The sequence below is a fragment of the Gorilla gorilla genome, chromosome 6 (genome assembly GCF_029281585.2).
Source record: "Gorilla gorilla gorilla isolate KB3781 chromosome 6, NHGRI_mGorGor1-v2.1_pri, whole genome shotgun sequence".
NCBI lineage: Eukaryota > Metazoa > Chordata > Mammalia > Primates > Hominidae > Gorilla > Gorilla gorilla.
In genome coordinates, this window is record NC_073230.2 from 158173599 (window position 1) to 158201020 (window position 27422).

Below are 27422 nucleotides of genomic sequence, written 5' to 3' on the forward strand. Positions count from 1 at the left end.
GACTCCCACAGAGAGGTCCAACTTGTGGCCCAGTCCTGATTAGGACCCAGCCAGTTACACAGCTCTAGGTTGTTTCTGAATTCTCTCTTCAGTGTCATCACCCCTCATTTTGCTGCTTGCCTAGCCCTTTTTCTTGAATGTTGGCTTCCTCTCTGCTCCTGAGACCTTCTGCTCCTCAGGGTCCCCCATGGCTCCAATAGGAACCTGAGACCCCTGTATTCTCCCCTGGCAAGTGCTGTCAGCCATGCTTCTGAGCCCAGAATATCCTGGTGACCAGCATGCAGAAAAAAAGACACAAAGCAATGTCATTCTCTGTTCCCAGGAGCAGAGCTCCTGGTGCCTGCAGAAAAAAAGACACAAAGCAATGTCATTCTCTGTCCCCAGGAGCAGAGCCCCTGGTGCCTGCGCAGGATGCGTCCTCCCAGGTGAAGCGTGAGGACACCCTGTGTGTCCGGGGTCAGCGGGGCCTGGAGGAAAGAGCCATCCCCACGGAATCCATTACCGGTGAGTGAGCCAAGCAGCCGTCCACACCAGGGAGGGGAGGGGAGGGGAGGGGAGAGGGTTAGCATGGTCTGCCAGCCCCCAGAGTTAGCTGTCACATGTGCCAGGCCAGAGGGCTGAGCTCGAAATGGAAGGGCTGTGCATCCAGGGCTGGGCTGAGCCAGGATTCCTCCAGGAGACACAGACGTGGCAAACAGCATTGACAATTTGCTGGTACACCTGGGCTCAGCGTGTTCTGTTTCCTCTCTTCCTCATATTATCCATTTGTAACTATTCCATCTTCCCCTTTAGAAAGAATATCCTGGCAGAAGTACTAAGTGTAAGGCTTCATGGGTGGGGGAACAGAGAGGTCAGGAAGACCTGTTGTTCCCTGACCAGGAAGGCCTTTCATTGTTTTAAACAAGTATTTATGGGCTGCTACCTCTGTGCCAGGCACCTACACACCTGCGGTCCTGTGAGGGACCTCCTCTTCGCTGGCATTGCAGCTGGACTCTGTCGTAGGTGAGAACTCTGTTACAGCAGATGTATGTATCAATCAGAGTTCTCCAGAGAAACAGGACCTGTAAGGGTGTGTGTGTAAAAGAGAGATTTATTTTATTTTAAGGAGTTGGCTTGTGATTGTGGAGGCCGGCAAGTCCAAAATTTACAGGGCAGGCCAGCAGGTTAGAGCCCCAGGGAATCGCTGATGTGGCTGCTCGAGCCTGCAGGCAGAATTCCCTTTTCCTTGGGGGAGGTCTGTCTTTTCCCTTAGGCCTTCAGCTGGTTGATGAGGCCCGCCCACATCACAGAGGGCAATCTGCTTGACTCAAGTCTACTGACTTACACGTTCAAATCTCATCTAAAAATATACCTTCACAGAAACAGCTAAATAATGTTTGACCAAATATCTGGGTACCGTGGCCGAGCCAAGTTGACACATAAAATCAACAATCATGAGACATATTAACATACTGTAGCCCTTTACTTATCCACAGGTTAGAGCTCCACAAACCTCATCCCCCCCTTAGTCAGAGCCTCACACCCATAGGTAAGTGCTCATAGTGTCTGGGTAGAGGAAAGCCCGTTCACTTGTCATCAGGCGTGACCCTTGAAAGCATCACGGTATTAGGATCTTTAAGGAGATCTTTAAGAGATAAGAAGGCAATAAGGGGTAAATTAGGTTTCAGAGACTCTGTAGAAGAAAGAGAATATAGGGTCTTTTTCTTACATCTTAGAAGAATCCCATTCAAAAGATTTAAAGGCTTCTTGTAACATTACTTTATACCCCATAAATATATACAACTATAATTTGTCAATATATAATTTTTTTAAAAAAGGCTTTTTGGAAGTTTTCATCTTTCCAGAGGAAATACCTCTTTCTGTGGTGGTCTCAGCACCAGAATGGGAACCTCGTTCTAAGGAGATTTAAGTTCCTGCAGCACAGAAAGGCTCTTTCTTAAAGATTGTAATGTTACTCCCCTACAGCATCCTCTTATTTGCAGCAAAAGCTCCGTTAATCGGGGCCAAGCTGACTTCAACCTTTAGTTAATGAGACTTATGTAATTGTACCTGATGTTTTGGGGAAAGAGATAATTGCATGAAATCAGAGATTTACTCAAAACACAAACTTGCAGGAGATTTCGCATCTTCTAACACCTTTGCCGCTCTTGTTCCCGCGAGTAGACTCCCCAATTTCTGCCCAGGACCTCTTGTCCCGGATTAAACAGGAGGAGCATCAGTGTGTGTGGGATCAGCAGGATTTGGCAGACAGAGATATTCCCACGGATCCCAATTCAGGTGAGAACAAGGTCAGAATGAATATTGAGGGCAACAAGTGTTTTTCAAAAGGAATCATTAAATTAATAATTTATTGTGTTTATGCAGCTGATATTAAAATTACTTCAGCACTGATTTTTTGTTTTTTGAGACGGAGTCTTGCTCTGTTGTTCAGGCTGGAGTGCAGTGGTGTGATCTCAGCTCACCGCAACCTCCGTTTCCCGGGTTTAAGCGATTCTCCTGCCTCAGCCTCCTGAGTAGCTGAGATTACAGGCATGTGCCACCACACCTGGCTCATTTTTTGTATTTTTAGTAGAGATGGGGTTTCACCATGTTGGTCAGGCTGGTTCTGAACTCCTGGCCTCAAATGATCTGCCGGCCTCAACCTCCCAAAGTGCTGGGATTACGGGCATGAGCCACCGCGTCCGGCCATTCAGCACTGATTTTTGAACAATAAAAACAACCAAAAAGCATCTAAAAGCTGCATATATTTCTGTGTCAGAAAATCATTTACATTTTCTGGAATTTCTCTTGAGTGAATACTAGTTAGAAGTTTCCCAAGAAACTTGTAGGGAGGGTCTAGGCATTCAGGGAGGCATAAAAGAACAATGGAAGCCCCACCTGCCCACGACCTATGTGTGTGTCCGTGTGATTGCAGAGCTGAGAAGTCCAGTGTCATTGCCTGGTAGTTAGGACACAAGTCTCATCCTACCCACCATACCAGGGAGAGAGGATGAGAAGTTGAATCTAGGATTCCTTGTACTTTGTCAACTTCACCACAGAGAAACTGAGGGGACCCAGGGCAGAGGGAAAGCGGGGCCTTCCTGCTTCACTGTGGTTCTTATCAGTGACCTCTGGTTGCAGCCTCTGCCATCGCTGGTTTCTAAATCATACCTGTTAGCCATGGCCCTGAGGGCTGTTATCTGGGGCTTTCTTCTGGCCTGTCCTGGCCCCATGGGTTCCTCTGGGGCTAAGTGGCAGAGCTGGGAGATCTGGGTTTTAATCCCGGCCCTGCCACTGCACAGACCTTGGGCTAAGCCTCCTTCTGGCCAACTTGAAATGCAGCGAGCAGTGAGAGTCCATTTAGGAAGGGGCTTATGAGGGTAAGGAGGATGGCCTGGAAATGCAACACCGATACCAAAACATGCCCTGCAGGTTGCAGCCACCGCATGGGATGGTTTTCAAACCTTTGATGGGAGGCTGAGTGGAACTGAACAAAATCTAAGACTGCCTTCTTTCCATGACAACAGAGTCTCTCATCTCAGCACATGACATTTTGTCATGGATCAAGCAGGAGGAGCAGCCATACCCATGGGGACCACGCGACTCAATGGACGGAGAGCTTGGATTAGACTCTGGCCCTAGTGAGTAACGTCCCCACCTAGACCCTGGGGTTTCTTCTCTGGAGCTGTACAGCTGAGGCGTGGACGAAGGCTGGTCCTCTTCTCAGCTCACCCCTCGTAGGGTGATGTTCTGTTGATGGCAGCGTTTCAAAGTTCTGCACCAAAGCACTCCCATTCTTTTTGGAGTGTGATATTGTATTAGCTCCCCAGGACTGTCATAACAGGGTACCACAGGCTGGGCAGCTTCAACAATAGAAATTTATTCTCTCACAGTTCCACAGGTTGAAAGTCCAAAATCAAGGGGTGGGCTGGGCCTTGCTCCAGACTTCCTCTGAAGTCTGTATGGGATTCCTCCCTCACCTCTCCCAGCTTCTGCTGGGTGCCGGGAACCTCTGGCACTCCTTGGCTTGTAGATGCATTGCTGCAAGCCTCTGTTGTCACATGGTGTTCCCTTGTGTCTGTCCTCACATGCCATCTTATAAAGACACCAGTCATATTGGATCAGGGCCTCCCTACTCTAGTATGACCTCATCTTAACTAACTACATCTGCAATGACCCCGTTTCCAAATAAAGTCACATTCTGAAGTCCTGGGGGTTAGGACTTCAACATATTTGGTGGGGGAGGGGGGAGGGCACAATTTAACCCTTTATGGCAGGGAGGGGAGGAAGGGAGAGGGGCCGGGAGATTGCTGAGCCAGTGTGCCCGAGGCAGTTGACAGCAGCAGGTGGCTCACATGCTGGAAGACACTAGCCAGGCTGCACACAGTGGCTCACACCCATGATTCCAGCACTTTGGGAGGCTGAGGTGGAAGGATCTCTTGAGCTCAGGAGTTTGAAACTAGCTTGGGCAACATAGTGAGACCCACAGGGTCTACAAAAAAATTAACAAATTAGCCAGGCGTGGTGACTTATGCCTGTGGTCCCAGCTACTCTGGAGGCTGAGGTGAGAGGATCGCTTGAGCCTGGGAGGTCATGGCTGCAATGAGCCATGCTTGCACCACTGCACTCCAGCCTGGGCGAGAGCGAGATCCTGTCTCAAAAAAACCTGAAAGAAAAAACAAAAAACACTAGAAGAAGTGCCCCAGGCATACCTGAGCTACCATCCCGGAGTCACTGATGAACACACTGAAGCTCAAAGAGAAAGGGATGATTGTTTTCCCAACAGGTATGGAACCAAATGTCTTACCAGACTTGGATCTCTTGGGTCTTTCTGAAGCTCCGTTATTGACCTATGACCCTAGGCATATGTTTATGGATTGTTGAACATTCTTAGCTCAGGCTAATATTCCTCGCTAAAACCCAGTACCATCCCCTTGCCCTCAACATGGCTGACCTAGTGTCTTCTGGCTGGTCAAAGGGTTAACAGAATAGCTGCATGTGTGTTCCCTGTCCATATTTCCTGACATTTTTTTTCTTTTTTTTTGAGACAGATCTCACTCTGCCGCCCAGGCTGGAGCACAGTGGTGCAATCTAGGCTTACCACAACCTCCGCCTACTGGGTTCCAGCAATTCTTCCACCTCAGCCTCCCGAGTAGCTGGGATTACAGGCGCGTGCCACCATGCCTGGCTAATTTTTGAATTTTTAGTATAGACGAGGTTGCGCCATGTTGGCCAGGCTGGTCTCAAACTCCTGACCTCAGGTGATCTGCCCACCTTGGCCTCTCAAAGTGCTGGGATTACAGGCATGAGCCATAGTGCCCAGTGCTGACATCTTGAAGGAGCTTAAACTTCACGTAAGAGCGGAGGACATGGGTTGTTTCTGGTTCTGAACAGCCATTTCAAACTCAGGCAAGCGGATCACACTCTCTATAAGACAACTTAGTTCTAGAAGAGCCAGTGTGGGCCTGGAGGAATTGGCAGGAACGAGATAGGAACAACGTATGTCCTTATTTCAAGTAGAATTGAAAGCGGTCCTCTTTGTAACTGCTGGCTTGGTGGGATGAGATGGGGGAAGCTAGGAAACTGGCGGTGAGCACCGGAAGAAAGCCAACTCCCTCTCTTCCTCCACAGCTGGTAGGCTACCATTGCTAGCCCTGGCCCGAAGGCATAGGAACTAGTGCATCTGACCTGGGGCCAGGAAATTCTGCCCAAACCCTTCCTTATCCCTCAGTGCTGTCTTCTGATTCTTCCCAGTTGGCTAGGAGCATGTGGGCCTAGAGGAGCCTGTTCTTGGGGACTTGTGCTGTGTGGAAAGCAGTCTAGGAAGGCCCATAGAGAACTTGCAAGGATTTGCAAAGGACCCCACCATTTTCCTACTTAAGTTTGGATATCATAGAATGATTTGCCTCATGTTGTTTTATCTTTTTTTTGTTTGTTTAAAGACAGGGTCTCACTCTGCCGCTCAGGCTGGAGTGCAGTGGTGTGATCCTGGCTCACTGCAGCCTCCATCTCCTAGGTTCAAGTGATGCTCCTGCCTCAGCCTCCCAAATAGCTGGGACTACAGGCATGCACCACTGTGCCTCAGTAATTTTTTAAAATGTTTTGTAGAGATAGGGTCTTGCTATATTACCCACGCTGGTCTGAACTTCTGGCCTCAAGCAATCCTCCCACCTGGGCCTCCCAAAGCTCTGGGATTACAGGCAGGAGCCACCAGGCCCAGCCCATGTTATTTTATATTTGAGGGACCTTTGAACCCTAGCATTTGGGAGGAAATGCACAGAATTTAGGAGATAGGAGTATCTGGAAATGGTTCTCTTGCCTGCCCAGTCACGACAGCCTCTTATCAGAACCTCTGTTCTTTCTCCCAAAGTGAGCCTGCTTCCTATTTGTCAGTGTTGGAATTTGACACTGGCCTGTCATCTGTGGTTTCTTTGATGTTTAAAACCAACCCAGTATTGTGGTTGCCAGGGACAGCCAGATGGTAGACATGCTATTATGTGGAAGAGTCTTCTGGAAAGGGGATGGAGGGGAGAAGAGTCAGGGTAGAGAACACAGTGCAGACACGGGATACCTGTCCCTGCCAACTTCCTTCTCCAGCCCTGGGATATGTAAGAGGGAAATAACTGGTATCCGTTTGACTCAAAGGCAGACCTCAACCCAATTGGATATTACATTCTTGTAAAAGGGACTCCTGAATTTATTTATTAATGAGTGTGTACTGAGTCTCTGCTCTCAGCATGTTAGTGTAAGACAAGAAGATTCAGTTTGCCCAAAGTTAATGTACATCAGTGCCTCCACTGAAGCAGGAAGCGTAGCTAGGACTCTGGAGTGCAGTGGCTAAAAGGTGCTTCCGGAGTGAGAGGTGGTAAAGATCCTGAAGCTGGGCCACCATTCCCAGATGCCAACACCCACAGAATATGACGTGAAAGCACCCTCTTGAAATTCCCACATTATTCACTACAGTGGGTTAAAACAGTGGTTCCAACCTTTCATAGTTTATATTTTTTTAGCAGGTATTTACTTAATGCCTGCTATGTGTTACACAGTATTGTAAGCACTTAGAATAAGCAGTGAAGGGCCAGGTGTGGTAGCTCAGGCCTGTAATCCCGGCACTTTGGGAGGCCAAGGCAGTTGGATCACCTGAGGTCAGGAGTTCCAGACCAGCCTGGCCAACATGGTGAAACTCCGTCTCTACTAAAAATACAAAAAACAAACAAACAAACAAAAAACAACTAGCCAGGAGTGGTGGTGGGCACCTGTAACTCCAGCTACTTGGGAGGGTAAGGCAGGAGAATTGCTTGAATCCGGGAGGCGGAGGTTGCAGTGAGCCAAGATTGCGCCCCTGCACTACAGCCTGGGTGGCAGAGTAAGGCTCTGTCTCAAAAAAAAAAAAAAATTGGCAGTGAAGAAGGACCTTTTCTTTTGTGGGAAGAGGATGAATAAGCAGGCCAGCAAGCAGGCAAGGTAAAGCCAGGATGCAGCAATGCTCTGAGAACAATGGCAGGGAGAACCGGAAGGAGTGTGGACATGAGGCAGAGCAAGGGCAGAGTGGTCAGGAAAGGCCTCCAAGGGGAAGCGGTGCCTGACTGAGTGTGCCCTTGGCAGTGGGAAGGAGCCGGCCGTGGGGTTGCAGGGGGAAGAGAAGACCAAGAAGAGGGAAGTGAAGGCAGGGCCATGGAGGCTTTGGGGAGGAGGATAGAGCCGTAGACTGAGGCACCTGAGCATGTATGACCTATGGGCCAAGTTAGAGTTTGGATTTTATTCTTACAAGAAAGGAGACTAGGCCGGGTGTCATGGCGGGCACCTGTAATCCCAGCTGCTCGGGAGGCTGAGGCGTGAGAATCCCTTGAACCCAGGAGGCGAAAGTTGCAGTGAGATCATGCCACTGCATTCCAGCCTGGGTAACAAAGCGAGACCCTGTCTCAGAAAAGAAAAAAGAAAAAGAGAGAGAGAGAGAGAGACTAATAAAGGGTATGAAATCGGACATGATCTGGTTTACGTTTTGATAGGATTTCAGGAGTGGATTGGCGGGGGGTGCGGAGCCATGTCTGAGGCTCATGCATTTGATGCAGACCAGGTGGAGAGATGCTGCTGGTCAGAGCTGGGGTAGCAGCAGTGCACAGGGAGAGAAAGGACAGATTCAGATGCACTTTGAGAGTGTCACTCATGGGTTGCCTGTGGGGGCTGTGGAATCAAGACTGACTCCTGGGTCTGGGTCCTACAGAAGTGGGTGAACGGTAGTACTGTTTGCTGAAGTGCCAAGCCCTGGAAGAGAACCTGTGTTGCTGGTTCTAGTTTGGACCTATTAAAATTTGAGGTGACATTCAAGTAGCAGATCAAGTAGGTGAATATAGGAGTCTGAAGTTCAAGAGAGAGCTTGGGGATAGACTGATTTGGGAGTTACAGGTTGCAGTGACTTCCAACATCAGCGACCTGAAATTGGCCAAACCTCACAGGTTGAGGGCTCATGCCTCCACAGGACCGTTCTCTCTTCAGACACCAGCCGCAAATTTGGGGGTTCTAGGCCACCCTCACTTCTGACCGGCTGGCTACAAATTCTGGGCTTCCCATCACCTTGTCATAATTTGCTAGAATGACTCATAGAACTCAGGAAGGTGCTATATATATCATTACAGTTTTATCACAGCAAAAGGATTCAAATCAGAGCTAGCCAAAAGGAGACCCATAAGGCTAGGTCTGGGATGGTCCTAAGCCTGAAATTTCCATTGTTCCCTCCCTGTGGAGTCAGGATGTGTCACCCTCCCAGCATGTCAACGTGTGAAAATATGCAGAGCATTGCCAACCAGGGAAGTTTGCTGAGCTTTGGCGTTCCGAGTTTCTGTTGGGGCTTCTTTATATAGATATGATTGATTGAATCATTAGCCACGAGGTTCAGCTCAGTCTCCAGCCCCTTTCCCTCCCTGGAGGTTGGGCCTCAAACCCTAAACCTTTAGTCACGTGCTTGGTCTTTTCAGCATGGCAGCCCCATCCTTTGTCATCTCCTTAGCTTAAACTCTCTAAGATCCCACCATGAATAACAAAGGCACCCCTGTCACTCGGGAAATCCAGAGATTTAGAGGCTCCTTCCCAGGAACCAGGGACAAAGGCCAGTCAAGTTATTACACTTAGGTTGTTGAGGACTATATGAGTTCTAGGGACAGTGTAAACAAAGAATTAAAGAGATCTTAGCTCTGAGCATGGCAGAAAACCAGAAGAGCAAGGTGTTACAGAGGCTGGGAGAAGAGAATCTCTTGGGGAGGGTTAACTATGTCAGACACCCATGAGTGGTTGCATATGCAGGACAGGGAAGAGGCTGGGGGATTTGGCAGATTGGATATTGTTGGTGATCTCGGCAAAAGTTTTTCAATGGAGGTTGGGTGTGGTGGCTCACACCTGTAATCTCAGCACTTTGGGAGGCCGAGGCAGGGGGATCATTTGAGGTCGGGAGTTCGAGACCAGCCTGGCCAACATGGAGAGACCCTGTCTCTACTAAAAATACAAAAATTAGCCAGGCATGGTGGCAGGCACCTGTAATCCCAGCTACTTGGGAGGCTGAGGCAAGAGAATCGCTTGAACCTGGGAGGTGGAGGTTGCAGTGAGCAGAGATTGTGTCACTGCACTCCAGCCTGGGCAACAGAGCAAGACTTGGTCTCAAAAACGAAAAAGTTTTTCAGTGGAATGGCAAGGGTGCATGCCTGATTGGAATCATCTAAAAAGAATGGGAGGTGAAGAAGTGGTGAGGGCAAGCGCAGTGACTCTTGATGAATCTTACTATGAAAAGGAACAGAAATGACATGTGAGGAGCTGGGGCAGGGGCCACATGGGCCTAGGAAGGGGGTTCTTTTAAGGTCGGAGATAACTAGACCATTGTCTCGGGTCAGATGCCCCCAACTACTTTAGAACCCTGATTCAAACTGCCTTAAAGAATAAAGAAGCCGGGCACGGTGGCTCACGCCTGTAATCCCAGCACTTTGGGAGGCCGAGACGGGCGGATCATGAGGTCAGGAGATCGAGACCATCCTGGCTAACACGGTGAAACATCATCTCTACTAAAAATACAAAAAAATTAGCCTGGCGTCGTCGTGGTGGGCGCCTGTAGTCCCAGCTACTCGGGAGGCTGAGGCAGGAGAATGACGTGAACCCAGGAGGCAGAGCTTGCAGTGAGCTGAGATCGCGCCACTGCACTCCAGCCTGCGCAACTGAGCCAGACTCCGTCTCCAAAAGAAAAAAAAAGAATAAAGAAATTTCTTCTCTTACGTAACTGGAAGTCCTAAGGTAGGTCAGGTTCAGGCTTAGTTGATTCAAAGACTCAGCATGTTTTCAAGGACCCAGGTTCTTTCCAATTCCTTGCCTGACCATCCTCGGTGTGGCTTCATCCCCAGGCTGGTAGCACAGCAGCTGCAGCTGTCCCAAGCGTCGCATCCAGACATGAGTGTACAGGAAAGCCCATCTTTTCCTGCACACTCTAAGGAGTGAGGAAATCTTTCCAGAAGCCTCCTAGCAAACTTCCCATACCCTACTGACCATAACTAGGTTACATGCTTGCATGTGAATCACTTACCAGCCAGTGACTGGAAAGGAAAAGCCCTCAGGGCCATGCATGGGTGGGGGGGGGGGGGTGGGAGGGGCGTAGGATAGAGGAGGAAGGATGACGTAATCATTCCAGAGTGGAAAAGTAAAACCCACTAGAGACGTGGGCCAGGATGCCAGGCTGTGTGGAGGCCCCTGGAGGGTTTTTTTTTTTTTTTTTTTTTTGAGATAAGGTTTCACTCTGTCACCCAGGCTGGAGTACAGTGGCGCGATCACGGCTCACCGCAGCCTCGCCCTCCCAGGTTTAAATAATCCTCTCACATCAGTCTTCTGAGTAGCTGGGACCACAGGCGTGTGTCACAGTACCTAATTTTTAAATGTTTTTTTGTAGAGATGGGGTCTCCCTAGGTTGCCTAGGCTGGTCTCAAACTCCTGGGCTCAAGCAATCCTTCTGCCTTGGCCTCCCAGTGTGCCAGGATTACAGGCATGAGCCACTGTGCCTGGCCAGCTTGTGCAGTTTTTCAGCTGCCTGAGTGCAGTCACAGGACTGGAGTTCTCCAGGCAAGCACAACGGCGGAGCAAAGGCAATCACCGTGCCCTAGCAAGTGCCTGGGCTGCCGGGCCTGGAGAGCCAAGTTGGGTCAGGAAGGCAGAAAAAGGTTGGAGGTGGAGGGCATAGCGGGATGGTGAGAGCGTGGATTGAGGTTCACACTGGGTTGGAAGATGGTCAGAGTAGGACTGTCTTAGGTGGGCTTCCCGGGAGACAGCCCCTGGGAGTTTATGTGCATATAGTTTCTTTGCAAGTCCTCTGGGAATAACACCTGGGAAGGAGTGAGAGTAGCAGGACTGGGTAGACAGAGAAGCAAACACCCTCAGTGCCGTGGCCACAGAGGCCACAGCGATCTCCCGGGATTCTCTGGAGCTGGGATGACCCTTCCCAGGCATCCTGCACTGATGTGAAGAGAATTCTTTTGGCCTCTGCACCTGGCCAGTGTCCTGCAGAGATGGTTCTCTGCCAGGTCAATTTTGATTGAGACAGAGAGGGAGGGCAGGCCCAGTCTATTTAAGAGTATCATATAAGGACAGACCTCAGTCAAACACCAACGAATATAGGAGGGCTGGGTGGAAACATGGCAGATGTGGCCTGGGAAGTGGCCTCTGGGGAGCAGTTGGGTCCTAGGCAGAGGGGTGTGAGCACGGAGAAAAGGATGCCGAGAAGAGGTGGGAGGCCGTCTCTTTCTTCAGAGCTCTTCCACAGGCTTCCCCTAAACTGGGGAGCAGGACTCCTCTAGGGAGAAAGGAATTCAAACTGAAGACCAGGGAGGTGATGGAGCGTGAGGCATGAGAACCACTGGGCTGGGGGACAGGGTGGGTGGGAGGGGGAAGGACTGGGCCTGACGTCACCATTCTGATGCTCAGAGCCTGGGCTTTGTCTCCCACTGCCCCCCAAGGTGGTGGAGAACTGTGCACTTGGAGGAAAGGGGGCAAGAACCGCATTTCCTGGGGTGGTAGATTGGGCGGCCACTGCCACGAGTGCAAGGAGGGCCTGTTATGGTGCTGCCAAGGTCCAGGTGGGTCAGGTGCCAGGGTGGGACTCACATGTCCCAGCTGCCCACACCTGCCCAAGTCAGATGCCCCACATGCTTAGTGGAAACATGACTGCCAACCCCTCTGATGCTTATGTTTCCAGCTCCCTGCATTCCATTCCTGTGGGCCTCTAGATGGTTTTCACCTTGGATAAAATTCTTTCCTTCCCATTGAGAGACTGTCCTGAGATAAAAGTGAGCATTGTCAGTGTGTGTGCTGGCTCACATCTGTAATCCCAGCACTTTGGGAGGCCAAGGTGGGAGGATTGCTTGATCCCAGGAGTTGGAGACCAGCCTGGGCAACATAGTGAGACCCTGTCTCAACAAAAATTTATTTTTTATTTTTTATTTTTATTTATTTATTTTTTGAGTCAGAGTCTTGCTCTGTCGCCAGGCTGGAGTGCACTGGCAGGATCTCAGCTCACTGCAACCTCCGCCTCCCAGGTTCAAGTGATTCTCCTGCCTCAGCCTCCCAAGTAGCTGGGACTACAGGTGCGTGCCACCACGCCCAGCTAATTTTCGTATTTTTAGTAGAGATGGGGTTTCACCATGTTGGGCAGGATGGTCTCGATCTCTTGACCTCGTGATCCACCCACCTCGGCCTCCCATAGTGCTGGGATTACAGGTGTGAGCCACTGCGCCTGGCCTTTTTAAATTGTATTTTATTTATTTACTTTTTTGAGAGACAGTTTCGCTCTTGTTGCCCAGGCTGGATGCCTGGGCCAGTGCAATGGCAAGATCTCAGCTCACTGCAACCTCCGCCTCCCCGGTTCAAGTGATTCTCCTGCCTCAGCCTCCTGAGTAGCTGGGATTACATGCATGGGCCACCACTCCCGGCTAATTTTGTATTTTTAGTAGAGACGGGGTTTTTCCATGTTGGTCAGGCTGGTCTCCAACTCCTGAACTAAGGTGATCTGCCCACCTCGGTCTCCCAAAATGCTGGGATTACAGGCGTGAGCCACTGCGACCGGCCGAAAAGATTTGTTTTTTTTAATTAGCTAGGCCTGGTGGCGCATGCTTATGGTCCCAGCTACTTGGCAGGCTGAGGTGGGAGCATCACTTGAGCCCAGGAAGTCAAGGCTGCAGTGAGCCATGATCTCACCAGTGCACTACAGCCTGGGAGACAGAGCCAGACCCTGTCTGGAAAAACAAACAAACAAAAAACATTGTCCATCAGACTGCAAGTAAGTCTTGTTGTTTCTGGGAAATTCTGCCTTCCAAAATGACTTCTGGACAGCAGGTCCCCTACCCCTTAGCCCTCAGCGTTCTGGAGGGACTTCCTGTCCTTGCCGCGTGCCACCTGCTTGACCCGTTTCTGGGCTCCACAGCAGGGTGGCTTCGAACAGGTCGAAGGGCCATGTAGATTGTGGCCCAGAACCTTGTGCAATCCCTCGTAGTTAGTGGAACTGAGGCTCAGATAGCATGCTCCCTGGGCCCCCCTTCGGGAGCAGTGTGGGGTCCTGGCCCAGAACCCCTGTCAGCATGTCACTTCTTCCTATCTCCCCAGGTGACAGCCTGCTGATGGTGAAGAACCCACCCCCGGCCCCGCCACAGCCCCAGCCCCAGCCCCAGCCACCGCAGCCGCAGCTGCAGTCGCAGCCCCAGCCCCAGAGCCTGCCCCCGATCGCGGTGGCCGAGAACCCGGGCGGCCCCCCAAGCCGAGGGCTGCTGGACGACGGTTTCCAGGTGCTGCCCGGGGAGCGTGGCTCCCGCGAGGCGCCGCCGGGTGGGGACCGCAGCACCGGGGGCGGCGGGGGCGATGGCGGCGGTGGGGGCGGCGGCGCGGAGGCGGGGACGGGGACAGGCGGCGGCTGTGGCAGCTGCTGCCCTGGCGGGCTGCGGCGGAGCCTCCTCCTGCACGGCGCCCGCAGCAAGCCCTACTCGTGCCCCGAGTGCGGCAAGAGCTTCGGCGTGCGCAAGAGCCTCATCATCCACCACCGCAGCCACACCAAGGAGCGGCCCTACGAGTGCGCTGAGTGCGAGAAGAGCTTCAACTGCCACTCGGGCCTCATCCGCCACCAGATGACGCACCGCGGCGAGCGGCCCTACAAGTGCTCGGAGTGCGAGAAGACCTACAGCCGTAAGGAGCACCTGCAGAACCACCAGCGGCTGCACACGGGCGAGCGGCCTTTCCAGTGTGCACTGTGCGGCAAGAGCTTCATCCGCAAGCAGAACCTGCTCAAGCACCAGCGCATCCACACGGGCGAGCGCCCCTACACGTGCGGCGAGTGCGGCAAGAGCTTCCGCTACAAGGAGTCGCTCAAGGACCACCTGCGCGTGCACAGCGGCGGCCCAGGCCCCGGCGCCCCACGGCCGCTCCCGCCGCCTCCTGAGCGAGACTAGGGCTGGGCTGGGGGAGGGCAGGGCCGGACGGAGTGGATCGGGGGCGGCCTGAGCACCAACCACCTTGCCGGGTGTCCTCAGCCACCGTCTGGAAATCGGCAACAGGCATTGCACTCCGGTTGGGGGTCCCCCAGGGTGGGGCAGGGATCCCCCAGATCTGTCTGGTCTGAATGGACGCCCAGCTCATCTAGGGTGGACCCAGCTGCCGGGGAAGAGCCAGGGGGACCGCGAGGAGCCGAGCGTCCTCGGGCACCGCCCTCACACACCCTCGAGTGCCCTGGGACCACTGGGCCACAGATGGTCATCAGGGGAAGCCACCAGGGAGTCCCGAAGCCCTTCCGAGATCAGGAAATCAGGTCCCAAGGTTAGGAGACGCCCTGTAAAAAAGCGAAGGCCGAGGGATGTGCTAAGGGTAACACCTTCATGATGACAACACTGCCTCGCGTTTCAATAGCGCTTTATACTTTTTTAAGTGTTTTCTATCCGTTATCCATTTCACCCTTGGCCTATCCCTCTCAGATAGGTGGGGTAGGATTTTCCTGGTGACCGAGTAAAGTGAGAGGCAGGTGAGACGGTTCACCCAATCACACGGGAAGCGGCGCGCGCTGCCCAACCGCGCTCACCGCCTACCTCCGCTGCTCGGGAAGCTGCTGGCCTGGCCCTCCTGGTCTCTCTTCCTTTCCTGGTCTCTCTTCCTTTCCTTGCTCTCACCCACGGACAAAACCAGAAGCGACAGGAGGCCAGCTCCTGGGGTTCCTGGGAGCCGGGAACAGATTGGCTACAGAACGCCCCAGGTTGTACATTCAGAGGGCTCTTTCTCCATGGGAGCTCCTGGTGCCGCCTCGGCCCCAGCCTGTCCCCAGCCCCTCAATCTGGTGCAGCAGCATCTTGTCACTGCACAACAGTGGCCTGGTCCCCCACAGGCAGCTAGGGCCCCAGGTCAGACCTCACCATGATGATTTGTTCCAGTTCTCCCAGGGCAGAGGGGCGAGGGAGAGGCTTTTGCTGTGAGAGTAGCCGTCACCTGTCTCTTCCCAGCAGCGCCTGGCAAGTGGGTGCTAGAGTCTGAGCCTCAGGCTCTCCTGCCCTGGGCCTCCCAATTGGTGCTATCTGTTACTGCCCGTGCTCACGGACATGGATACAGACCCTGCTGTGCTCCACACCCTGCAGGCGCCTCGGGAAGCACCCAAAGGATTCCCCTTCACGTTGGTGCACCTGCTCCATGGCTCCGGGCGCTGCGTCCCGAGGGGCCACAGTCTCCATTTCAGCATCTTGCATGGCCTGGCACCGGGTGGGGTGGTATGCCCCAGGACCCTTGTTTGTGTCAAAAATGACTTTCCCTGCCCTTGCCGTGGGTCCGGCGTTCCTCCCAGCCGGGATCACAGTGGGCAGCCGGCACCCGGCACCACTTTGGCGAGCGTCCTGCTTCCGCCCTCGCCCTTATCTACGCTGCTCCGCTTTCCTCAGACCCCTTTTTGCCGTGCAAAGGGAATTCTCGACATTAAATAAAAGGTATCCAGATTGCAGACTGCATGTTCACAGAGCTGGGGGTTCTCCAGTTTGCCTACAGTAAAGCCTCAATGAACTGGAATCCAATTCAATGGGGTATTTTTTTCTTCATTCTGCTTTTTGAAGGAGACAAATCTTAAGAAAGCAAATTGAGATGAGAAATTAGACAGGGTTCAGTAGAGTTTTGTTAGAGCAGAAGGGGACCCTCCAGTGATCAGTTGCTGGGGGAGGGGGGTAGTGTGCCACTTTTAAAAAGCATATGCACAAAGTATTTTCCTAATCTAGATCATGGCAAGGTCAGAATGTTTTTTGGTTGCAGGAGTGTGAGGAGAGAGGGGGGAGACATCACTTGAGACATGGGTTTAAAACACCTGGCCGGGCGCGGTGGCTCACACCTGTATTCCCAGCACTGGGAGGCCGAGGCGGACGGATCCCGAGGTCAGGAATTTGAGACCAGCCTGACGAAAATGGTGAACTCCCGTCTCTACCAAAAATACAAAAATCAGCCGGGCGTGGTGGTGGGTGCCTGTAATCCCAGCTACTCAGGAGGCTGAGACAGGAGAATCGCTTGAACCCAGGAGGTGGAGATTGCAGTGAGCGGAGATCGCACCACTGCACTCCAGCCAGGGCGACAGAGCAAGACCCCGACTCAAAAACAACAAAAACACCTGAGCACAAGGCTCAGTCTGATCCCTTTATTTTACCTTCAAGGGGCTGATTCCCAGGGAGACCTAGGGACTGAGCTAGTGAGAGCCAAGTCTCTCTGCTTTCCTGTATCCTAGGCTGGTGGATGCCACTGCACCAAGTACCCCTCAGCTACACCATGAGTCGCCCCAAGCCCTGGCACAGGTTGCTGGAGCATCCCATAGTGAGCCTCATCCCCAGAGCTGATCGGGGATGGTGACACTCAGGATGTTAGCCTCTGCTGGCTCCCAAGCAGCGAAGATCCTCAGTGAAGACCCTGGAGTCCACGTCCTGAAGCAGAACAGGGGTTTTGCTTTGGGGGTGGATTTTTATTTTCCTTCTGAGAAAATGTAGTTTATGTAGAGACAAAGTCTTGCTCTGCTATTCTGGCTGAGTGCAGTGGTGCAATCTTGGCTTACTGCAGCCTTGACCTCTGGAGCTGAAGCAATCCGGTTGGGCGTGGTGGCTCATTCATGTAACCCCAGCACTTTGGGAGGCTGAGGTGGGAGGACTGCTTGAGACCAGGAGTTTCAGACTGCCCTTCCAACATAGCGAGACCCCTGTCTCTAGAATAAAGAAAAAAATTTTAAAAACAGAGACAGGCCAGGCATGGTGGCTCACGCCTGTAATCCCAGCACTTTGGGAGGCCAAGGCGGATGGATTGCCTGAGTTCAGGAGTTCGAGACCAGCCTGGGCAACATGGTGAAACCCCATCTGTACTGAAATATAAAAAATTACCCGGCCATGGTAGTGTATGCCTGTAATCCCAGCTACTCGGGAGGCTGAGGCAGGAGAATCGCTTGAACCCGGGAGGCAGAGGTTGCAGTGAGCCGAAATGGCACCACTGCACTCCAGCCTGGGCGACAGAGCGAGACTCCTTCTCAAAAAAAGAGAGAGATAGGATTTCACTCTGTTGTCCAGGCTGAAGTGCAATGATTCAATCATTGCTCATTGCAGCCCCGAACTCCTGGGCTCAAGCAGTCTCTTGCCTCAGCCTCCCCAGTGGCTGGGACTATAGGCATGCATGCATCACCACACCTGGCTATTTTGTTTTTCTTTACTTTTTGTAGAGATAGGGTCTTGCTATGTTGCCCAGGCTGGGCTTGAACTCCTGAGCTCAAGCAACCCTCCCACCTCAGCCTCCCAAAGTGCTGAGATTACAGATGTGAACTGCTGCACCCGGCCTTTTATTTATTTATTTATTTATTTATTTATTTATTTATTTATTTATTTGATGGAATCTCACTCTGTTGCCCAGGCTGGAGTGCAGTGGTGCCATTTCAGCTCACTGCAAACTCCGCTTCCTGGGTTCAAGTGATTCCCCTGCCTCAGCCTCCGGAGTAGCTGGGATTACAGGCCCCCACCACCATGCCCAGCTAATTTTTGTATTTTTAGTAGAGATGGCATTTCACTATGTTGGCCAGGCTGGTCTTTAACTCCCGACCTCAAGTGATCCACCCACCTCGGCCTCCCAAAGTGCTGGGATTACAGGTGTGAACCACCTCGCCCAACCCAGCCTATGTTTTTAATTGACTTTTAATTTAAAAATCAATGCAGTCCAGACATGGTGGCTCACGCCTGTAATCTCAGCAATTTGGGAGGCCGAGGCGGGCGGATCATGAGGTCAGGAGTTTGAGACCAGCCTGGCCAACATGGTGAAACTCCATCTCTACTAAAAACACAAAAATTAGCCAGGTGTGATGGCACACACCTGTAATCCCAGCTACTCAGGAGGCTGAGGCAGGAGAATCGCTTGAACCCGCGAGATGGAGCTTGCAGTGAGCCAAGATTGTGCCACTGCATTCCAGCCTGGGTGACAGAGTGAGACTCCGTCTCCAAAAAAAAAAACCAAAAAAACAAAAAAAACCACACAATGCATGCAATAAAAATTCAAACAGTTTTAAAAAAAAGAAAAAGAAAAGAGGACACAATAAAGAGTGAAACTCTTTCCTAACACACTTCCTGGAAGTATCCACTGCTGAAAGCTGCATCTGTGTCCTTACAGACCTATGTTCAATTTCCCAGACATTCAAATCATTTCAGGATATGCTGTTCTGGGCTTTCTGTCCTCATCAGCCTAGGAAGCTCTAACAGGGACATCTGGATTGTAGCATTCCTTCCTCAGCACTGTACCAGATGATCAGGTATAAGGAGTGCTCTGCAAAGGTTGCTGCTCCAAAAAGCTCAAGAGAGGTAGAACGTTTCCTGAGATGGGTGGACAGCTCAGGGAACTTCATGCTCATGGCCTCAGTTTGTGCCTTACTTTATGGAAAGGGCAAGGCAGGGTGTTAGGAGAATAAGATTGAGGATGGATGGATGGCTGCATTGTTATTGTTTCATGAACATCTATTAGGGAACAAAGAAGAGTAAGACCTAGTCCTTGCCCTCTGGGAGCCTGACGTCTAATAGGAGAGAAGGTATTTGTGAGAACAACACTACTAGAAAGCATATGACTGCACGAGGGTGGGGGCTTGAGAAGTATACGCCTGATCTTCTGGAAGGCTCGCTGCAGGACATCCCGCTGAGAAGTTGGGAAAATACTGGTCTGTAGAAGCCATACTGAGCTAGTGATGGTCAAGGCTAAGTCTCCGGTTTCCTGGATCCTGGGTTGGGGGATCCCACTGCACTAGTGCCCCTCAACTACACCGTGAGTCACCCCAGCCCCCAGCACAGGCCCTAGGAGAGTCCCGTAGGGAGCTCTAACCACAGAGCTGATCAAAGATGGTGACACTCAGGATGCTGGCCTCTGCATTTTGTTCACTTGATTACCTCTTTAGTATTTAGCACGTGTCTAGCCTGGATGGGCACCACAGGGGGTACAAGTGATCGGAGTTGAGCGACAGACATGAAGAGGAAATTGGCACCCTAAGGTGGTACAATTTGCTTGACAGCAGAGTTGATGGGAGGAGTCGGAGCTCATGATACGATAAGCGTGAGATTAACCTTCATGGAGAAGTCAGGGACTGGAGGATGAATTGGATGGGGCAGAGGGAAAGGAGGGAGGACGCAATGTGGGACGAAGGTGAAACACACTGGGGAGAATGCAGTTGGGATTGAAAGGCAGGAGACTGGCAGAGCCAGAGGCCGTGGACCAGCTGCTGGTGGTCTGGGCCCCACAGAGCTGCAGCCCCTTTGGAACTCTTCAGGAACAGTGAATGCATAGCGCTGAAAGGAGGCCAGAGGATGAAATGGAAGTCTCAAGAAGGCAGGTTTAAGTCGGACACCACCAAAAATGAAAAACACCCCAAAACACACAGGTAAAGGCAGTTATCTTATGATCAAAGATTTGGGCACCATGACCGGCTCTCTGACATCTGGGCCCTGGGTATTGGGTATTGGCAGGGAGTAAAGAGGAAAAGTAGGAAACTTCATACCAGGCTCAGGATGAGCCAGCCTGTGCCTATAATTTCACAGCATTTGTCCATCCAGCTGTTACTGCAAAAACATGCGATAGAGCATCCTAGAGGCCCAGAACCCTGTTTTGGAAGAGCACAGAAGGACGGTCTGGGGGAGGCCATGCCTCCTAGGGAGTCATCAGGGAGGCATATCTTTTTCTTTCTTTCTTTCTCTTTGAGGCAGGCTCTTTCTCTGTCGCCCAGGGTGGAGTGCAGTGGCACGATCTTGGGTCACTGCAACCTCTGCCCCCAGGTTCAAGCGATTCTCCTGACTCAGCCTCCTGAGTAGCCGGGATTACAGATGTGCACCACCATGCTCGGCTACTTTTTGTATTTTTAGTAGAGATGGAGTTTCACCATGTTGGCCAGGCTGGTCTCGAACTCCTGGCCTCATGTGGTCTACTCACCTCAGCCTCCCACAGTGCTGAGATTACAGGTATGAGCCACTGTGCCCGGCTAGGGAGGCATATCTCTAAACTGGTAATTCTTGAGATGAGAAGTCCTGAATATCTGTCAGAATCATACACAGCCCCCAGCCCCCACTGACAAGGGTCCCAGATGTCTCCTTCCATAAGAGTCACTCTGCTAGTGAGATGCTGGCACTGTATCCCAAAGGTTGGGAACCTCTGTTCAAACTTCTTTAGACATATTTTAATTTAATTTAATGTGTTATTTTTTTAGATAGGGTCTCGCTCTGTCGCTCACTCTGGAGGGCAACGGTGGGATCATGACCTACTGCAGCCTTGAGCTCCTGGGCTCAAGCGATCCTCCTGCCTTGGCCTCTCAAAGTGCTGGGATTACAGGCATGAGCCACTGTGCCTGGCCTAGACATATTTTAAATCCACGTCACCCCTCAGCATGATAATTTCTATAGGTTTACCAGAAGACTCTCTTTGTTATAAAAGACTACCTTTGGGCCGGGTATGGTGGCTCACACCTGTAATCCCAGCACTTTGGGAGGCCAAGGCAGGCGGATCACCTGAGGTCAGGAGTTCAAGACCAGCCTAATCAACATGGAGAAACCCTGTCTCTACTAAAAATACAAAATTAGCCGGGTGTGGTGGTGCATGCCTGTAGTCCCAGCTGCTCGGGAGGCTGAGGCAGGAGAATTGCTTAAAGCTGGGAGGTGGAGGTTGTGGTGAGCCAAGATCGTGCCATTGCGCTCCAGTCTGGGCAACAGGAGTGAAACTCCGTCTCAGAAAAAAAAAAAAAAAAAAAAAAAAAAAAGACTACCTTTGATGTCTCCCATTCAAGATTCAAGTTCTGTATCTAGTATTAGAGGTGTAAGCCAGTGTTGACCATCTGGGTGTCCCCATACCTTTCATTCTGATGGTGTCAATATCCTTTAACTGAAAAATAGCTTCAGACCCATCCTACATATAGTGTCAAAGCCAGTGCCCCTGCCCCACACTTCAAGGATTTGGGGATGAGAAGTGGTTCTTTCTTTCTTTCTTTATTTTTTTGAGATGGAGTTTCACTCTGTCACCCAGGCTGGAGTGGAGTGGCGTGATCTCAGCTCACTGCAACATACGTCGCCTGGGTTCAAGCAATTCTCTCACCTCAGTCTCCCAAGTAGCTGGGACTACAGGAGCGCGCCACCACGCCTGGCTAATTTTTGTGTGTGTATATGTATATATATACACACACACACACATATATATATTTTTGAGACGGAATTTCACTGTTGCCCAGGCTGAAGTCCAATGGTGCAATCTCAGCTCACTGTAACCTCCATCTCCTGGGTTCAAGTGATTCTCCTGTCTCAGCCTCCCGAGTAGCTGGGATTACAGGAGCTAGTTTTTTTTTTTTTTTTTTGAAATGGAGTCTCGCTCTGTCAGCTAGGCTGGAGTGCAGTGGCACAGTCTCGGCTCACTGCAAGCTTCGCCTCCCGGGTTCACGCCATTCTCCTGCCTCAGCCTTTTGAGTAGCTGGGACTACAGGCACCCGCCACCATGCCCAGCTAATTTTTTGTTGTTGTTGTATTTTTAGTAGAGACAGGGTTTCACTGTGTTAGCCAGGATGGTCTCGATCTCCTGACCTCGTGATCTGCCCGCCTCAGCTTCCCAAAGTGCTGGGATTACAGGCGTGAGCCACTGCGCTTGGCGACTGCCTTTAGTTTTTAAAGGAGCATCTCTTTCTTTACACTGCCCCTATGATAGCGATACAGACATTTAGCCTTTCAGTAGAAGCTCTCTCTGCTCTATTGCCTACTACCCAAACTTGCCCAGCTGTGTTCAGCCCTTCCTCCCTCCCTCCCTCCCTGCCGTCCTTCCTTCATTCCTTCCTGTCTTTCTCTCTCTTTTCTTTCTTTCTTTTCTTTCCTTCTTTTCTTTTTCCTTCATTTATTTCTTCTTTTCTTTCTTTCTTTCTTTTTCTTTCTTTCTTTCTCTATAGGGTTTTGCTCTATCTATCTATCTATCTATCTATCTATCTATCATCCATAGGGTTTTGCTCTGTCACCCAGGCTGGAGGGCTGCAGTGGTGCAATCATAGCTCACTGCAGCCTTGACCTTCCAGGCCCAATCAACCCTCCCACCTCAGCCTCCCAAGTAGCTGGGCCACTATGCCTGGCAAATTTTTAATTTTTATGTAGAGATGAGGTCTCCCTATGTTGCCCAGACTGGCCTCAAACTCATGGGCTCAAGGGATCCTCCTACGTCAGCCTCCCAAGGTGCTGAGATTACAGGCTTTTCTCTTGACCAATTCCAAGCCATGCCCTGTTTTTTTCCACTTTTGTTCTCCAGGGGTCCTGGGCCAGGGGAGCTGTGTCCAAGTCCTGGTCTGTCAAGCCCCAGCTCTGGTTCCACTTTGTCCCTGAAGACTGCTTCACCACTCTAGGTCACACGCTCCCCTGACTTCCCACAGAGGTTTCGGAAGTATCTGCAAGTCCAAGAAACTGGGCGGCTGAGAAAGACACAAAGACAGGACGGGAGGCACTCCTTGCCCTCTGGGACTTTCCATTCGGTTTGGGTTTACAGAGAGCCATCATTCTTTCACTAGTCAGTGTGCTCCCAGTTGCAATCAACAGAAGCTGACTGGCCAACCAGGAAGAAAAGGGAACATTCTGGAAGGAACCTGGAATCATTCACAGACTCAAAGGAACTGATGAAGAACCAATCTTGGATACTGACAAAAATGTGTCTCTCATTTCTGCTCCTTTCACTGTATTGGGATCATTCTTTCAAACCAACTTATTCTAAAAAAAAAAAGGAGGATGGTCGGGCGCGGTGGCTCATGCCTGTAATCCTAGCACTTTGGGAGGCCGAGGTAGGTGGATCACTCGAGGTCAGGAATTTGAGACCCGCATAGCTAACATGGTGAAACCCCATCTCTACTAAAAATACAAAAATTAGCCGGGCGTGCTGGCGCATGCCTGTAGTCCCAGCTACTCGGGAGGCTGAGTCACGAGAATCACTTGAACCCGGGAGACAGAGGTTGCAGTGAGCCGAGATTGCACTACTGCATTCCAACCTGGTGACAGAGTGAGGCTCTGTCCCAGAAAAATTTATAAAGAAAAAAATGGAGGACAAGATTATTCCTGACTCATATAGTTATAATTCACCAGAGAGGAAATTAGCTTTTTCCCTCAGCTCAGTTAGAAGAAACCCAGGGGAAAGCTTGGATTGGTCCAGCTCAGGACACATCCACCCTGGCTTAATGACTGTGCTATGACTGGGCCCATAGGTGGGCTGGCTTAATGACTATGCTATGACTGGACGCATAGGGTGGGCTGGCTTGAGCCAGGTGCTCACCCTTCAAACGGTTACTGAGACCAGGCTGGAGTTGCTATGCAAGAAGATGGCAACACACATTTGAATTACATGGGTAGAGCTTAGGGAGGCATGATGCCTAGAGGAAGAAAGGAGACATGTTAGGCTGAAGAAGTTCGTGGGTGCACACCACAGACACATAAACAGCAGGGGAGGCACCTTGAGCCAAGGCGTGTTGATTCCAGGATTCTCACTGACCCGCAGTCTAGCAGGGCATGCTCTCCAGAGGATTGTTAGTGTGAGGGAAGGAATACAAAAGACATTGTTCGGCCAGGCCCGGTGGCTCACGCCTGTAATGCCAGCACTTTGGGAGGCCCAGGCGTTTGGATCACTTGAGGTCAGGAGTTCGTGGCCAGCCTGGCCAACATAGTGAAACCCCTTCTCTACTAAAAAATACAAAAATTAGCCATGCGTGGTGGTGCATGCCTGTAATCCCAGCTACTTGGGAGGCTGGGGCAGGAGAATTGCTTGAACCCGGGAGGTGGAGGCTGCAGTGAGCTGAGATTGCGCCACTGCATTCCAGCCCGGGCGACAGAGCGAGACCCTGTCTCAAAAAAAAAAAGAAAAAAAAAATGGTTCATGCCATCTAGGGACTTGCAAGATAGTAATAGCAGTGAGACAGAAAGAGTCTTAACGAGTGGAATAAAGCCATGGATTATAAACTTTTTTGAGAAAAAAACAGGCATACATATATGTACTTATGTAGGCTAATATGTATGCTATAAATCATACACATGATACAAATTTAAAGGATAAGATAATTTTTGTGTGTGTGAAACAGGGCTTTATTCTGTCACTCGGGCTGGAATGCAGTGACGTGATCACAGTTCACTGCAACCTCGACCTCCTGGGCTCAAGTGATCCTCCTACCTCAGCCTCCCGAGTAGCTGGGAGTGCAGGCATGTGCCACCATGCCTAGCTTTTTTTTTTTTTTTTTTTTGTAGAGATGGAGTCCCATTATGTTGCCCAGGCTGGTCTCCAACTCCTGGCTTCAAGCAATCCTCCCACCTCAGCCTTCCAAAGTGCTGGGATTACAGGCATGAGCCACTGCACCTGGCCAAAATAAATATTATTAAAACATTATTTTAACAATGTATATTATTTGTTTGCTCAAAGAATACTTTTTTCTTTCACTAAAAATGAGGGTCTGGGGTGAGATGATGTCTAAGGTCATTTTCAGCTCTGCATGTTGCATTCATATTCTACAAATGTAGAGATGCCAGGCTACAAGTACTAAATGTCTATTTTCTTGATTCTTGGAATACCAATGCTACTCATGGGAATAACTGTGAACTTCATTTAAAAGTTTTTAAAGCCGGGTGTGGTGGCTCATGCCTGTAATCGCAGCACTTTGGGAAGCTGAGGCGGGCGGATCACGAGGTCAGGAAATCGAGACCATCCTGGCTAACACGGTGAAACCCTGTCTCTACTAAAAATACAAAACAAAAAAAAAAATTAGCTGGGCGTGGTGGCGGGTGCCTGTAGTCCCAGTTGCTCAAAAGGCTGAGGCAGGAGAATGGAGTGAACCCGGGAGGTGCAGCTTGCAGTGAGCGGAGATCGCGACACTGCACTCCAGCCTGGGTGACAGAGAGAGACTCCATCTCAAAAAAAAAAGAGGAAAAAAAAGTTTTTTAAAACGGACTGGGCGCAGTGGCTCATACCTGTAATCCCAGCACTTTGGGAGGCCGAGGCGGGTGGATCACTTGAGGCCAGGAGTTTGAGACCAGCCTGGCCAACATGATGAAACCCCCTCTCTACTAAAAATACAAAAGTTAGCTTGGCTTGGTGGCACACACCTGTAATGCCGGCTACTTGGGAGGCTGAGGCAGGAGAATCGCTTGGACCTGCGAGGCGGAGGTTGCAGTGAGCCAAGATTTCTCCACTGCACTCCAGCCTCGGCAAGAGAGTGAGATTCTGTCTCAAAACAAAAAACAAAAAACAACAACAATTTTTTTTGAGACGGAGTCTCACTCTGTGGCTCAGGCTGGAGTGCAGTGGTGCAATCTCACTCACTGCAAGCTCCGCCTCCCAGGTTCACACCATTCTCCTGCCTCAGCCTCCAGAGTAGCTGGGACTACAGGCGCCCGCCACCACACCTGGCTAATTTTTTGTATTTTTAGTGGAGACAGGGTTTCACCATGTTAGCCAGGATGGTCTTGATCTCCTGACCTTGTGATCCACCTGCCTTGGCCTCCCAAAGGGCTGGGATTACAGGCATGAGCCACCACACCCGGCCAACAACGTTTTTTAAAACAGCATATGTCAAGATTTGAATGTCAGTTGGAAAAAACAAATGGGTAGCTTCTAAGAGACACAACAAAGCCACATTTATCCTGCTGAATTCATTGCAATACAAGGCTTGGGCCTTGCAAAAGTAAAGCAGAGAGAAGAAATTGCCTGTTACCAAGTGCTTGCTGTATGCCGGGCACTTGGCTACATAAGCACTTTACATAAATTCTTTCTTTTAGTTCCATCAGCAACCTTAGGATGAGGTGTTCACATTCTCAGCGGAAGACAAGGACACTAGGGCAGAGTGAGCATGAGCCACAGCACTTAGTAAATGAAGGATCTGGGACTAAACAACAATAATGATCATGAGTACTTCTTGAGCTCTTCCTCTGTGCCAGGTACTGTTCTAAGCACTTGACTTGAATTCACTCATTTAATTCACACAACTCTATGAGCTAAGTACTGTTATCTATTCACCAATAATCATGAGGAAACAAGTACTAAGAAGTTAAAGACCTGACCAAGCTTCACATCTAGTAAGTGGCTGTGATGGTGAATACTGAATCAACTTGATCGCATTGAAGGATGTAAAGTATTGATCCTGGGTGTGTCTGTGAGGGTGTTGCCAAAGGAGATTAACATTTGAGTCAGTAGGCTGGGAAAGGCAGACCCACCCTCAATCTGGTGGGCACAATCTAATCAGCTGCCAGCACAGCTAGAATATAAAGTAGGCAGAAAAATGTGAAAAGACTAGACTGGCCTAGCCTCCCAGCCTACTTCTTTCTCCCATGCCAGACCCTTCCCACCCTCGAACATCAACGAACATTAGACTCTAGGTTCTTCAGTTTTGGGACTCAGACTGGCTCTCCTTGCTCCTCAGCTTCCAGATAGCCTATTGTGGAGCCTTGTGAGCATGTGAGTTAATACTTAATAAACTCCCCTTTATATAACATTATATATATATCCTATTAGTCTATCTAGAGAAACCTAATATACTGGCAGTGCTGGGCTAGGGACCCAGACAGTCTCACTCCCCAGCCCCACTTAGCAAATCACTGTGCCACACTGTCTTCACCAGCCCAGGGGACTGCAGGCACCACACCATCTCCACCAGCCCATGTGATTGCAACCCTGGTGCCTGGTGCTGCCTCCTTTGCAGGCTGGAAATTTGATCTGAACCTTTTTCCAGACTTCCAGGCTCAGAGTCTGGGATGCTGAAACATGCTCATTTTCAAGAGACTGAGGTATAAATGTGCATCAGCTTCACCTGCATGTTGCCTTCCAGAAGCTACCTGGCAACATGCAACGTCAGAAGGTTGCCTTGTGAGTATAGAAATAGAATAGAGGGAATGAGTTCTACGACTGAACTGTTTAATGACCTCAGCATCCTATGTCCT

The 27422-nt window shown here is 50.6% G+C and overlaps 1 protein-coding gene across 1 annotated transcript in view; it reads left to right on the top strand.

The window, feature by feature from the left end:
• Positions 1-15964, top strand: part of ZNF282 (zinc finger protein 282) — a 30720-nt gene extending 14756 nt beyond the window's left edge. Inside the window, exons 5-8 of the mRNA XM_019031154.4 lie at positions 385-504; positions 2164-2277; positions 3507-3620; positions 13603-15964. Coding sequence (XP_018886699.3) covers positions 385-504; positions 2164-2277; positions 3507-3620; positions 13603-14438 — 1184 coding nt within the window. The 3' untranslated portion in view covers positions 14439-15964. The remainder of the gene's footprint in view (positions 1-384; positions 505-2163; positions 2278-3506; positions 3621-13602) is intronic.
• The last annotated feature ends 11458 nt before the right edge of the window (positions 15965-27422 follow it).